Here is a 15550-nt window from a genome sequence, read left to right as displayed (position 1 = left end):
ACACCACCCTCTCTTCTGCGCCTCAAGACATTTCTGGCTATCACCACCTCTTCTGACCTAAGGCCAGCGTTTTTTAAACTGATAATTAGCACTATTGTCAACATTTTCTGCTCCTTGAGCCTTATCATGCTTATCATGCTATGCACCATTACAAGCCTCTGCCGACTAAAACATGAAGCAATTCAAGAAGAGGCATAGATAGAATCGCCTTGTGGTCAACTGTCATATAATAGACATCTGACAGATTATGTCAAGGTTTTAAAATGAAATATAACCGCAAGCAGTGATTAACGGGGTCCGAGCAAAATGAAAAGTCAAGAACACGCTAATGGAAGATATATAAATATGACGGAAAGATGTTGCCCTTAATGCCATACTGTGCCTTGGCTTTCAGGTGAATGGGCTGCAGAGCAATGGCCGAATGTCATGTTCAGCTTGTTCATAATTCTCTGATCAGGATTCGAAATCTCAATCTAAGGATCCCCAGTACAAGGCATTATCCCATTGAGCAACTGACAAACCTGAACTGTAGCCTCAATCACATGGCCAAAACTAATCATCACCTTAATATTGCTGGTGTATTTTATTGTTATCGTCCTTATGGCATAATAATGAATACCAAAAGGTTTAGCCCCTTATCAGAGGGCCTGGTCAGGGTTAACTGATAAGGGAAAACCATGACAGGTAAAAACATCCGCATTCAAAGCCAGTTTCACCCACACAAGTTGGTTTCTGAGAAATGGCCTGACAAGTAGATGGGTAGAAAATAGTTGAGGTTAGAATAACCGGTTATCTTCATGTGTGGCATGGGATTCGATTTATGTAACTACTCTTGTGAGCTATAAGTTCAATAGACTTCATTGATCAAAGTAAACCACATAACGTAAGGTTAATAATCAGGTTGCGTTTAGGTGTGTATTCGTCATCACAGAAGAATACGATTAAACGGTTTTCTGGCAATATACGTTTTTTGGCGGGTTTTTGGTTGATTGGACGTTTTTTTTTCCATAGTTGGGCTGGAAATTGCCAATCTAATCTGGCAACACATGCTATCTACACAAAAAATATGCCATATGAAAGATGAGACATTAAGGAGTCCAACGGTATAAGCCTCATCATTTTGTGAGCTTATTTCGATTAACTTGATGTGAAGGAATAAGGTCGATAACATACTTTTCCGAGTTACTACCACACACACACACACACACACCAGCTCAGGTATTCTATATTTAATCTCAAATGTATTCAAACTTGATGACATTAGCTATTTGTTCTACCCTTCACTTTATTTGTTTCCAACCATTGTAAAAAAAAAATTAAAAGGTGTGTATGTTTACATTGTTTACTACATTTAGACTCTGTTCAAATCCCTTCACTCGATTTAAGCAATTTAACATTTCTTTACGTTTTTAACTTTGTGGCTTTACTAAAACATATTTTCAACCTCCCTTTGCACTCATCACATTTTCTGCAGGAAATGCATTTTCTTGTTTAAGATTTTCTCCTCAGATTTTCAAACCGTGGATTCCGGCCCTCAAGTGTTGCGGTCCCCAATGCAGTTGCATTACCTGCATATATGTTAGTTACTGAACTGGTTGTAGTGTCAATGTCTTGGTTACAGGTAGGGTGCTGGGGAGTTTCCTGGAGATAGTTCGACTTGAAAAAAAAAAAAAATCTGGATGTTTCCCTCCCAGCTCAGCTTTAAGAGGCGAGTTAGAGAGACAGAGCTCACAATGCTTCCTGGTCTCAAGAGACGTTGCAGCCAAGGTAGGAAATTCTTTGATCAGTTATATTGACACCTAATACAATAATGTTGTGACCCGATACTATATATATACCCAGGTGAAAAAATATTATACTTCAACTACACTTTTGAAAGGATGATTTAAATACACTTCAGTATGTAACTGTATTCTGCACTAACTTCGCTGCATTCAAGTTTACCAAAATGTACTAAGCTATACCTTAAATAATACTAGAGATATACGTCAGTATACTCCAAGTGTAAATAGTAAGCTAAAATGTCACAATTTTTTACGACCTTTACTGACCTACAGCAGTGAAAAGTTTGCGTGGTCATTGTGTTGCGGGAACCTGGGACCAGAATGAACCCTTAACACAGACTGTATGGGTTGTAGCTGCTGAGGTAATGGGCCAATCACGGCGCATTAAATCGAAGAATGATGTGGTGATTGGCTGCACGCAAAATTAAAAAAAAAAAAAGCAAAAAAAAAAAGCATGCAGCGCTCAACTATTGTTCTTCCTAAGTTTCTTTCTTTCTTTCTTTCTTTCTTTCTTTCTTTCTTTCTTTCTTTCTTTCTTTCTTTCTTTCTTTCTTCATTATTCTCTGCAAACTTTACCACAGCATTGGCCTACTGAATGCCACCGGAGATATATTTTACGCATTGGACTGAATGCCACATAAATATATAATTATGTTTTCTCACATTTTCAACTTTTGAAAGTTCAGAGAAAGTATATTCCTTTGCTGGTGTTGCAAAGGCCAATAGCCTTTTGAGGCAGTGTTGTTTCTGCATATTAGTGTTAAGGGCCAATAATGCTTATTATCATACATTAGTCACCATGTCTGTGGAGACATTTGTATGCAGTCACAAGTTACTATACCCCTCCACCCAAAAATCTGGTCCCCCGAACTCCAGTCCCCACCACAACAAAACCCCCACCCCCGCCGCCGCCGACATAATCTCACTCTGAACTCAAAACTTGAGAGCACTGATAGTGTGTTCAAAATAGACTTATATACTACTATCAATTGAACTTTAATACCTTTTAAGTATATTTCAAACACACTGGTGATATAATGCAATTGTACTGCAAGTGTGTTTCGAATGCTAGAAATCATACTTTGCTCTGGTGTAAGTAGTACTTATGTAGTAGTACTTAAGGTATAGCTTAGTACATTTTGGCATACTTGAATGCGCCGAAATTAGTGAAGTATAATATTTTTCACCTGTGTTGCCCTTATCTAGAGCTGGTTTACCAATACACAGCGTTTAAAACTGAGCAAAGTCGATGCCAACAGACGGTTACAATATCAATCAATAGTAATATGATGGTTGATTCTTTTATACTAAGTCAAACGTTCATGTTACACCATGTTCATGCCGAACATGGCCGAACACTACAATACGTCATCAACTGGGCAACTCTTAGTTATCAAAATCTGGCCCCAGTCGCCAAAAGGAAGTAGAAGGATCAGAGTTTCATGAGAAGTCGTTCACCAGAACTTTCTGACATCGCGAAAATGTTTTCCCCATAATTCCTAGCGATCTGAACGCACCATAAGTATATGCATTTGAGGTGAACCAAAGAACAACTTAAAACTTAGAATAAAGTACTATTCAAGCGTACTTCAATACACTTTTAGCAAAATTAAAATAGTACCACTAGAAGTATTTGTATTTTTGTATGCTATGAAATATCCAAATATCCCTTATTCAAACTTTTTTCATCAACCAGCATATATTTACCCTTCAAGACCAAATAACCTATAATTCAACCATATTCTATTATGTTCAGAGTTTTCTCATACAGTTTTAGCACCTCATTCAAGGAAAGAATTCAGTCTCCGAACAACAGAATACTGTAGACTAACTCAAAACGTGTGTTTCCTGCAGTAGAGAACCCTTTTAACTAGGTGTGGAGGAGGCCTATACACTTATAAGAAAAGGCCATGTTTGACAGTAAGGGATAGGTCATTCTCTGGTCCCACCACTAGGCAGCAGGGTCATCAGATGTAAGGGTTGGTGTCATAACGTCACACATATACATCTCCTTCTCTGCCTGTTCCTGGATATTCATGGGTCTCTGCTGTGACATCATATTTTCGGCATCCTCATCTCCATTGGAGACGTTTTTTAAATCTTGCAGGGGGTTCAGTTGCTGTTAAACAAATAGAGACAGGCTTATCAATAAAAACTGAAAACATCCTTTAAAGGCATAGGTCATGATTAGGATTTCGAACCTATCAAATAAAATGTCATTATTACCCTCAAAACCAACGATGGTACTCAAAAAGTATCACAAAGTTGGCATGGGTCGTAACCATGGCGATGAAACATGCCCTTCTTTCCTAAAACTTTCAACCCAATACTTTTTAAATGACAGTGTCGAATTCCAGCTGAACTAGGGGGTTTTCTGGCTCCTCAACCCTTTTCTTATCTTTGATTGCCTAAATGTCGGTGCATTAACCTCTGAGAAGGGATGCAGACCATCCACCACATTAGCGGTTACTTCTCAAATTCCTCCGCTGACATCTTTCCCTTTGCCGCTGAGGTAAATGAAGTGTCTTTCATCGGACCACTGGCTTGTTAATAGATCAGTAGGCTGGCTTTTACTTAGAAATCTGCGACTGAGAACTTGATCGCATGCGGTCAATGATGGCTCAACCCAGACTTATCTGATCGCTATACTCATTACTGATCTTCAAAGCTAAACCGCACAGGCGCAGAAGGATGGCCAGGTCCTGGAACTGAAACAATCATGCGTTTAGGAAGACATTTTTTGGAACAGAAGCAAAACCGAAAAGCAGAGCCGAAAATAAGTTGTCTTATCTAATCTACGGTTCATATAAATTGCGTCATCGCTGGATCTCCTGCAAGCCATCTATATCTTTTCATCTGGCAATTGCCTGCTGGTTCCTCATGCACGAATGCAGCCACCTTATCGACATTTTATGAACAACTCCTTCTAAATAAATTACATTTTTAAAAGTTTGAAGAATCATATGGTATAGCCTTTACGTAGACCACTGACGTCTAAATTCTCCCACTCAATTCTCAAAACATATTCTCGAAATGTATATTGAAATTTCAGAAACGCAAAAGTCTGCTCCATTAAATATATGTTGAAAAAGTAATACATGGAAAAGCGGTTGAAAAGTGTTTTGATTTGCCGGGTGCGTCAATCTGTCTGTCGGAGACTAAACCTAACATTACGCATGTTCTTCGCTCGATCAATCAGTGTTTACTTACTTTGAACCCCTGTAGAGAAGGGCAACGCATTGCTGAGATCTTGGGGGCCTGCCCGTCTTCTCAGGTTGGTCATCAACCGGCAGGAGGAGCGTGTACGGCGTAGAGACGCAGATCTTTGCCTAGGTGCTCGAGAGAAGGGTGATAGACCCTTATGCCCTCAGAGCTATACACATACACACACTACATATACATGTAAACACCAACCCCCACACACACACACACAGATGGAAAATGAGGATGTTTTTCTGACATTTTGTGTCTCATTTGCAGATCGCATCAGGGATATTTCTACGAGAATCTCTCTCCAAATCAACACCAAGGGAACCTGGTTTCAGACAGGAAACTGATTGTTGGCTGTCAGGGTTCGTCTTGCTATCTTTTCAACTCCTCAGGAAGCAACTAAAACCTTTTGAATTTAAGCTAAGAAATTGAGATACATTTAAGAATACGCAATATAATCCTAATTTCTCTATCATTACAGAAATGATGAACCCAAGTGGTCAAGAGTCCCCTGAGCGGCTAGCAGAAGCTGTTAAGAAAGAAGGCAGTAAGATTGAAGGACATCCAGGTATCCTGGAAGTTTACAATCTTCCTCTGAAACCCCATCCAATGAATGTAGAGGAATGCATGCGCTTCACATTTGGAAAAGACTCAAATAGTAAACGGAACCGCACCATCATGGTTCTAGGAGCCACTGGGGCGGGGAAGTCCACCCTGGTCAACGGGATGATCAACTACATCCTGGGGGTCACATGGGACGATACCTTTAGATTCAAGTTGGTAAACGAAGGCACGGCCAAGTCTCAGGCTCACAGCCAGACCTCTGAAGTCACCGTGTACAAGCTCAACCACCGAGAGGGCTTCCAGATCGACTACTCCCTGACTATTGTGGACACGCCGGGTTTCGGAGACACAAGAGGCATAGAGAGAGACAAGAAGATTATAAGTCAGCTAGAAACGCTTTTCTCAGCTAAACTTGGTGTCAGCGATATTGATGCCATCTGCTTCGTGGCCCAAGCGTCGCTCGCTCGGCTAACGCCCACACAGAAATATGTCTTTGACTCGGTGCTCTCCATATTTGGGAAAGATGTGGCAGATAACATCCGGATTTTGGTGACATTTTCAGATGGCCAACACTGTCAGATTCTCGATGCAATCAACGAGTCTGGGGTCCCATGTCCTAAAAGGAAAGATGGTTTACCAATTCACTTCAAATTCAATAACTCTGCCTTGTTTGCTGACAACAAGGTACCCGATGCGAAAGGTGAGGCCGACAATGATGATGATGAGGATGAGGATGATGATGAGGAGGATGAGGATGAGGATGAGGATGAGGATGATGAGGATGAGGATGAGGATGATGAGGATGAGGATGAGGATGAGGATGATGATGAGGATGAGGATGAGGATGAGGATGATGGAGATGTCGTGGGGGAATTTGATAAAAGGTTTTGGGCCATGGGAACCAACAGCATGAAAAAATTCTTTTCTGCTCTGAATGTCATTGAGACCAAGAGCTTGACCTTAACCCAGGAGGTGCTCAGACAGAGAGCTCAGCTGGAGACTTGCATTGAGAATCTCCAGATTAAGATGAAATTGGGTTTAGATAAACTTGAGGAGATTAAACAAGAATCTCAAATTCTCCAAAAACACGAGGCGGTGATCACAGTCAATGCAAACTTTCAGTATGAGATCAGCATCAAGAAACCTGTTCAGTTTGACATTTCCAACACAGGAAAATACATCACTAACTGTCAGCAATGTCAAACGACTTGCCACTTTCCCTGCGCCATACCAAACGATGCTAACAAGAGGAAGTGTGCTGCCATTGGACCAGACGGCAACTGCAAACAATGCAAGAACAAGTGCCCTTGGAATGTGCATTTCAACCAGAAGTACAAATGGGTTTACAACCAGGTTACCGAGAAACGAAACTATCAAGATCTGAAAGACAAGTATCAGAACGCAGAGAAAGATATCAAATCGGTTAATGACATCATCCGACAGATGAAGAAGGAGCACGCCAGCCTAGAGGAAGATGTGTTGATACTCATGGATGACTCAGTTCAGTGTCTCAACACCCTGAAGGAGATCGCTCTGAAGCCCAATCCACTGTCAACACTTGAATACATTGACCTGCTGATAGAGGGAGAGAAGTCAGAGGGCCAGACTGGCTTCCAGGAGCGCATCACAAAGCTCCAGGGAATGAGAAAGATGTGGGAATTAAAAGAGAAGCTTGCCAAAGGAAGGATCTAGATGTGGGGGCAGGATAGTCCAGTGGTTTGTGCTCTACCTGTGCTTTATATATTAATGCTTGATCTTATATGTAATAACAAGAATGCTGTTAATGAGAACAGAGTAATGATACTGCTACAAAATAATACATGTTGGTTAAAATGTGAATCTGAATATGTTGAATCTGAAAAAATAACAGAATCTATTGAATCAATATTTACAAAAGTGTTATCATGATGATGCTTGTTAAGTTAAAGAGTTAAAGATGATTACAATTATCGGTGAACATTGTATATTCTCAAATATTAGTTTAAAGTTAGCCTTATCAGGCTGTCCTTTCTCTTCCACTGGTCAGTTTTAACGACATGAAACCACCAGCAGGGGGTGACCACAGTCAGAGATGGGTTGTGTGTTAAACTTTGTAGAAACAAACACATTTACATTATGTTCAAGGATGAGAGCACCACTCACATCCCTTCAGTTATATGGCAACAGATCGTACTATTTCTCAATTGCTAAAACACTGTTTGTGTGGGGTTCACTTGAACAATTATGAATTAAAGATGTTCCTTACGACGTTGTTTTGTGAATGACAAAAAATAAAATGCCTAGAAATCAATCAAAGTGGCGAAATGGGTTAATTTTTATTAGCCTTTTAGAATGTTTTTCATCTGCCTTTTACGTTATTGATGCATTCAAGCTTACATTTGTTGTAAAGCTGCATTCATTAGTCATTATTATCTTGTACACAATTTGTAACAAATGTATCTGGAAAAATAAAGCCTACATATAATGCTTTTTTGGAGTTATTCATTTCATGTTGGGCTACTACTAGAAAGGGTTACATGGCTACAACAAAGTACACCTTAAAATTCTCACACTGTTCATTTCTGCAAAACCGCTTCGACCTTATTCAAAAGCGATACATTTTTAATCCTGTCGCTTTAAGGCCCCCCTTCCCAGTATTTGTTGTTATTGGTCAGGCAGCCCACACTGTTGGCCTTCACAATTTGTTGTGATTGGGCAATCACTTTGCGCGTCTGTCAGCATTCCCCTAACAAGTTATAAACATTGCGGTTATCAATAGCTTAGATTCAGCCGTAGGCCTACCTACCTGGTCCAAGCCCGAGTTTGATACTGAAACACAAAATCAGGCCGAACGATCAGAGCAAGCCACTGTAGCAACCAAGAGCGGAACAGGATATTTCGCAGTGGTACGCAGTTAAGTTTTAGCTATGTTATATTTCACGTGCAAAGTTCTAACTGTAATTTGTGTACACCACGGTAACAACCGTGTTTTTGTCAAGTGCCCAAAGTGTGTATTTTATCATTTATTTTTCGGTAAACTTCGAAAGATTGCCCAGCAAAGTGAAATTTCTGCCAAGAAATACGAAAGGTAGCCAAAAGTTAGCATTATCCTTTACTACATTACTACTTTTTTGATGTATCGTAGCAGCTAGGAATAAGGCGGTAGTTGCTTGTGTTGGGAAAAACAGCAGCCTCCGCTTCAGGTTGGATTCCTGCATCAATCTGTTCGCTGTTGTCGTAGATAACCACTTTACTTTCCCACTTATTTCACACAAAATTAGAGAGGTAGAGAAGTCGTAAGTTTGAAAGGTAAATACCGTATTGGTCCGAATATAAGTCAGCCTTTTTTCACCTCGAAATAGGTCCGAACAGGGACATAGGAAGTCATATGAAGGGGGGGTGCTGACTACTGAATTGTTGAGCGGGGGGGGGGGGGGGGTGCAAACGATTGTTGACGGGGGGGGGGGGGGGGTGCAAACGATTGTTGACGGGGGGGGGATAATAAACGCTCCTATAACGCGCAGCGTGATGCGCACGTTATAAGAGCAGCGGCGCTGGGTGCTGTATGTAATCGAATTTGCCTGAGTTCAAGTGTTGTAGTTGCGTCTGTTGTCCACTAGGGGGGTGCTGCAGCACCCGGAGCACCCCACTTCCTGCGTCCCTGGGTCCGAAAAAGTCGGGTCGTCTTATATTCGGGGTCTAGTATTCAGACCGCAGTTTCTCTTCTTCGTCTCTCCATTTAAATGTCAATACACATTCGCGGCCGCAGGTGGCGCCAGGAATTTGTTCCGGAAAGAACTAGTCCAGCGTCCTTAACAACCAGACCGTTACCGGTGTTTAAAGACAGGCATTTAGAGACAAGTGGCTCAAAAGTGGGTCAGGTCAATCAACAACAGCGGAGGAGCTATGATGCCAATTTTTAAATAATGGTCGTCAATAAGGCAGAGTCAAGTAACAACTGCCAAGCTGCCAAGAAGTTCGGGGTCACGGAGTGTAACGTAAGAAGATGGCGAGCACCAAAACAACGTCTCAAAGATGCCCACAGTCAGCGCAAATCCTACCGTGGTCCTCAAAGTGGTCGTTTCAGTGAGGTTGACCGGAGAGTTTTTGAATACGTCAGAGAAAACGCGCTTTGGGAGGATCCGCTGGAAGCGGAGCAGCTGGGGAGCGATGACAGCGAGAGCGAACACAGCGGGCAGAGTACGCGTGTGAGGGACAGCGAGACATCGGAGGAGAAATTTGGCGAATTTTAGTAAGTTTAGTTAAATATGTGGCCTGTAATTTCTCTGTTATTTAAAAATATTCACAATGTTGCTTGATTATTGCTTGATATTCATTTTGAATCATACTGTACATATTTTGCCTTGAAAGTGCCGTGGCCTTTACTGGCATTATTATTATTGTCATTAATATAACAAGTGATTAATTCACTGTATTTTTAATATTGTTATTAAGAAAGTTCTTTGTTCTGCAAATGTGGTCTGCAAATCTTTTATTCTAAATGTTTGTATTGAAAAACGGGGGTTGTCTTATAATCAGGGTCGTCTTATATTCGGACCAATACGGTACTTATTATCACAAAAATAAGTAATAACAAAAACCTGAGTTGGTTTTCCAAGAACTCTTCTGGAATCAGTCTTCAGGTTATATAGGCTACGCAAAATGTGTGATTTCCTCCTGCCTGCAATGACCACCCTCTGCCTCAGACCTAAACATTTGATACCTCTCATGTCCCCTACCTCAGTTTCCCATTTAATTGAACCAGGCGCCAGCTAGCATCAACACAATACATGAAAGTCAAGTCAAGTGAAGTTTATTTTTAGAGCCCTTTAAAAAAAACATTTGATCAAAGTGCTGTACAAATCAGCTATCTAGTGATAAAAATACAAATAACATAAAACAATTTAAAGCACAAAAAAGGACGCAGACAATAATACAACTTATACGGCGTTAAATGCAAGAGAAAATACATACGTTTTTAGGAGGGATTTGAAAATGGGCACTGAAGGGGCTAGCCTAACATGAAGAGGGGGGGGTTTGTTCCACAGTCTGGGGCCAACGACTGACAAAGCCTGATCACCCCTGCTCTTTATTCTTGACGGAGGGATAGTGAGTAGTAATTGGTCATTTCACCTCAGTTACCTCGGGGGAGCGTATTTTGTTAGGAGGTCGGAAATGTAATTTGCCAGTCCTTGCAGAGATTTCAAAACAAATAAAAAAATAAAATCCATCCGGAATTGAACAGGGAGCCAGTGGAGAGCCGCAAGTCCAGGAGTTATGTGCTCCCGCTTGCGTGTTCTTGTTAAAAGACGGGCAGCAGAGTTTTGGACTAATTGATGCCGGGATGAGGAGGAGGAGCTTATGCCAGCATAAAGACGAGCATTGCAATAGTCAAGGCGGATAGAAATGTGACGCAAATAAGCATATAAGCTTTCCACAGGTTTCACCTCCCCTGTCACATTCCAAGCTTCTCTGTTAATGGCCCAGGAGGTTGCCTGGGACTGAGCACGCAGAGAAAGGGGGTAGGACCCAGCCCAGTGGTAATAAATCAGGGGCGAGCCCTTTATTAGAGTATTAGAGTGACATGGTGATCGCAGGATTTAGGGATTATTATCTAGACTCCATAGCATGAACAATTAGCATTTAAAGTTGTCCACAGCATGCACACCGCTTGTCCATAGAAGTCCAGGGGTTAACCAGCAATGGGGACAATGGGGTACCAAAATGACAACACAAATAAAATATTTCCGGAGGGATTACTTTAATAACAGACATTTTATTAAAAGTGATGGTATAGTCTAGAGATACTAATACTTAAAATTAGACTAAATAAGTAAGATCAAATGTTATCCAAATTTCGAAATCATGTAATCAACAGTGAAGGAGTGAGGGTTGAAAAGATAAAATGGAAGAGGAAAGAACCATGTGTGTGAGTGAGCCTGTCTTGTGTATGTTAGGGCCGCCGAGATAAGAGAGGTTACTCCCCTACTCAGAGTGGTGGCACACACAAGGGGATACTGAAAGCATACTTCAAATAAAACAATAAGGTTAATTAGGTGGTCTTTATTATAATTGTTCACTGTTACATTTGTTTCAACCAATTACTACCTTGTGAATGTGTTCTTCTTTAGGTTCAGTTTTTGTTTCGTTTATTGTATGTCACTGTATCGTTATTATATATTATTATTAGTATGAGCATAATTGTTATAAGTTCGGAACACTCTCTCTATTCTACGCAGTTTAGGCAGTTAGGATTGACTTTAGGATTGGCAGTTTAGGCAGTCGACATTGAGCCACATTTCGACTGACTGATCATTCTTGCGGCTAACGGAGAGGAGGGGCTCGCGGGGGACTCGGGAGAGTGGGCGGTCACGGATTCACACGGTGAGAATTCAAGTCAGTCTGATTAGAAAATGGAAATAATGTATCAATTTGATGATGACCAACGAAAAACTAGACAAGGACAACATGGAGGGACGTGTTAGGTACATAGAAGTGAATCGAAGTGTGGACAACATCAAATACGAACAATAGGTAGAATAAAAGAAGATTGGTCATCCAATTTCCATCTATATGTAAGATTGGGTAGAATAATGCAGAGAATTGTGTTCATGAGTAACGGTTAACACAGATGTCTGTCGCCTAATATTGAAACTGCAAATTTTAATATTGTGATTTTTATATTTTAAATCTCTTTGGTTAAGGACAACAGGTGGATTAGAGCTACATCTGCTTTGGAAGGGATCCTACATGCTATGTTCTCAATTTACATTCAGAAGTAGAGGGTTTACCTTTCAAATGCCACTGCTACTGCTGTGACGCTATAAAATGTTAGCATTTGATAATATGATATTTTTACTCTGATAGAAGGTTACTTTTGGAGTCGCCCCATCATCCGCCCCCTCACACACACAGGGTAATCGCCCTGATGTGTATCAATTACACACACACTTGGCTGCATGGGTAGCTGGGACCAGTGGCGTTGGGTCAAGAGGGCGCTAGCCCTTTATTAGAGTATTAATAAAGGGTAGCCTGCTTTCCACTACCAGCAACAATTTAAATGCATCTGAAAGTCAATGATTTGGGCTAGGCTAGTTAGTGGTCATTCAAAATAAAGCCCTCCTCCAAGTCAGGGGCGCTGGCCACGTTGAGGTCAATGTAAGCTCGCAAACTTTTTGCTGTCTGTCAAGCAGAGACAACTTCTCATTGGTGCGAGAAAATTCGCCCTTCGGGACGCACCAGAGTGCGCCCCAGGCCAATGGTACCGCTTTTCTTTTTTGTTATCACCACATTATTGGACAATTCAGCGAATCAATCAAATAGGCTACCACCAACCTGCCGCCATCGGCAGCATTTGCGCCAAAACGAAGACTTTCAGTGAAGAGAGAAGCATAACTAGCAGTTACTCTAAAACAAATATGGAAACCACAGTCACAGAAAACTCTGTTGTTTCTTTACGGCAATCACCATTTTTCCGTCGGTCAGATGTGGAAAAGAAGAGGGTAAAGGACTTGGGATATAACGATCTCTCAGCAGACCACTGATCATGGGAGAACATACATTCTGAGCTTCTCCTCAAACATGTATGTGAATCGGAATCGGCTAGCTGGATGTCCAGTAGCCAATGCCTTTTTTTGTTTTCCCTGCCTGTTGTTTCAAAGTTCTGGCACTGAAATGTTGTGGACCACAAAAGGGATGAAGGACTTGAAACATTTCACTGAAAAATGTAAGAAACATGAATCGAGCCGAAGCCACCTTGACAATACATTTACATTTACATTTAGGGTATTTAGCAGACGCTTTTATCCAAAGCGATTTACAATAAGTACATTTGTCACAAGAAGTGCAACAATATATCGCTGTTGGTACAGTAAAGATCTTCATAGAACCAAGTGCAAGTACAACAATCGCTAGGCTAAACATTTTCCCGTGTTACAGCAATGATAGCAGCTACTGCAGTTGCTACTAATACAATACAACACAATACAATGTTGCTACACAGTTGAGTACTATAATACAATACAACACAATACAATACAACAGACATGGGGGACTCGAGTCACATGACTTGACTCGAGTCAGACTCGAGTCGCAAATTTGAGGACTTGAGACTTGCTTGACTAACACTGATAAAAGACTCGACTTGACTTTGACTTGGTCTTCATGACTTGAGACTTGACTTAGACTTGACACAGATGACTCGAAATTACTTTTTTAAAGTTAGATTATAGGTTGGATATGGGATTTGCGATACGCCAGCAGATGAAAATACGCAACTCAAATGGTCCTACCCCCTCTCCTTCAACGCTGACTCTGACTCCACCCATTCCAAGTACATGGACGCGCAATCACACACGAGCGCGAACACAGATGCGCGAGAGTGAGCCAGGCTAGCTAGGTTGGAGTTTAGGGTTGTATTCTAGTGCTAGGTCCAAATGTGGATTAGCTAGTAAACTAGCTCCAGTAGCTACCGCAGGATAACAACAAACAGAAGCTTGCTCTGGGTCACAAGCTTTGAGTACGTGCACGTGCACGAAGAGGTCACGCGCGGGGAGCGGGGGTAGGGGAGTGCAGTACGACCGTTTGATTGACGTACTGTCCAATGCCACTCGGTGGTTCTGAAAATCATTGGCTGGAGTTTTTCGAGCCCTGCCCGTTCCACAGATGATTAACTTGTTTAATTGTCATGTCAGTAGGCTACTTCTAACTCAGTGGTTGTAAGTGTCTTTTTGTTCAAGGTGGAGGTAAGAGTTATGGCAGTCCCTGCATCAAGAACACCTGTTGAACGTGTGTTCAGCCATGGTGGGGTGATAATGTGACCGCATCATTCAGAACTCAGTGACAAAGTACTGTCAAATAATTTTTTTTGCGAATGCAATGCATTGTAAGTCGATGTATGTTGCGAGGCAACAAGATTGCTACCATCTTTCAGGCTTGTGTATTACTATTTCCCCTTCCTACAGTATGTGTGATATTACTTTTAAAATATTCTTTTTTTTTTATTGTCTGATGTCATGTGTTGCAAATAATATTCTACAACATGTAGGGAGATTGAGTGATTGACTTGAACTGTTCTCGTATACAGCTACCTAGAGGTTCTATTTGATTCTGTTCACAGGTTGGAGGTAATGATCATAAAAACATTTTCAAACTATGTACATAATGGTTTTGGAATGTTTTGAATAGTTTGAGTTATTGTTATTGTTAAGACATTGTTATTGTTAATGTTGAAATAAAACTCAACTTATGAACCACTCTCTTTACCGATTTTTAAATGTGGAAACTGTGTTAGATCATCAGATTTTTGTATGACTTGACTTGTGACTTGCTTGACCTGAGCAATGACTTGACTTGTGACTTGCTTGATTCTCACCACAGTGACTTGGGACTTGCTTGAGACTTGAAGGTTATGACTTGAGACTTGCTTGTGACTTGCACATGGATGACTTACCCCCACCTCTGCAATACAATGTACAATGGTGGCCAGAAGGGGGAGGGTGGCTATGCATAGTCGAGGTGGACTCTGAACAGGCGAGTCTAGAGTCTTCTTCGGAAGATAGTGAGCGACTCTGCGGTCCTGAGAACGGCAGGGAGCTCGTTCCACCACTGAGGTCCCAAAACCGAGAAAAGTTGTGACTTTGCTGATCGACCTTTGCTAGCTCTTAGCGATGGCGGTTCCAGACGTCCAGCTGAGGTAGTTGAGCGGAGGGATCAAGCTGGGGTGTGTGGCTTTACCAATGCTTGGAGGTAGGCAGGGGCGGTTCCGTCGACTGCCTTGTATGCCAGTACCATCGTCTTAAATTTGATGCAAGCTACTACAGGGAGCTAGTGGAGGTCCCGGAAGAGGGGGGTCACATGGGAGAACTTCGGTAGGTGGAACACATGGCGCGCTGCCGCATTCTGGATGCGCTGCAAAGTTTTAATCGCAGAGGCAGGAAGTCCAGCCAGGAGTGAGTTGCAGTAGTCGAGGCGGGAGATGACCAGTGATTGGACTAGAAGCTGAGCAGCTTCCC

General features: G+C 41.6%; 5 protein-coding genes across 7 annotated transcripts in view; 3 read left to right on the top strand and 2 right to left on the bottom strand.

Moving 5' to 3' along the window:
• slc39a6 (solute carrier family 39 member 6) overlaps window positions 1-15550 on the bottom strand; it is a 583352-nt gene that overhangs the window by 108636 nt on the left and 459166 nt on the right. The window lies entirely within an intron of this gene.
• The window catches only part of LOC132462545 (uncharacterized), a 570484-nt gene that overhangs the window by 117861 nt on the left and 437073 nt on the right, over window positions 1-15550 (top strand). The gene's annotated exons all lie outside the window — the stretch shown is intronic.
• Window positions 1-15550, bottom strand: part of wdr33 (WD repeat domain 33) — a 373687-nt gene that overhangs the window by 221996 nt on the left and 136141 nt on the right. The window lies entirely within an intron of this gene.
• LOC132462549 (uncharacterized) overlaps window positions 1-15550 on the top strand; it is a 121965-nt gene that overhangs the window by 17574 nt on the left and 88841 nt on the right. The gene's annotated exons all lie outside the window — the stretch shown is intronic.
• Window positions 1746-8010, top strand: LOC132462537 (uncharacterized). The gene is made up of 3 exons (XM_060058091.1): window positions 1746-1767; window positions 5265-5356; window positions 5476-8010. Exon 3 carries the CDS (start codon window positions 5478-5480, stop codon window positions 7248-7250), a length of 1773 nt encoding a protein of 590 aa, XP_059914074.1. The 5' UTR covers window positions 1746-1767; window positions 5265-5356; window positions 5476-5477; the 3' UTR covers window positions 7251-8010.

Source organism: Gadus macrocephalus, chromosome 8 (genome assembly GCF_031168955.1).
Source record: "Gadus macrocephalus chromosome 8, ASM3116895v1".
Classification (NCBI taxonomy): Eukaryota; Metazoa; Chordata; class Actinopteri; order Gadiformes; family Gadidae; genus Gadus; species Gadus macrocephalus.
Note: the sequence above shows the minus strand (reverse complement) of the source record. Positions and strands in the feature narration are given on the sequence as shown.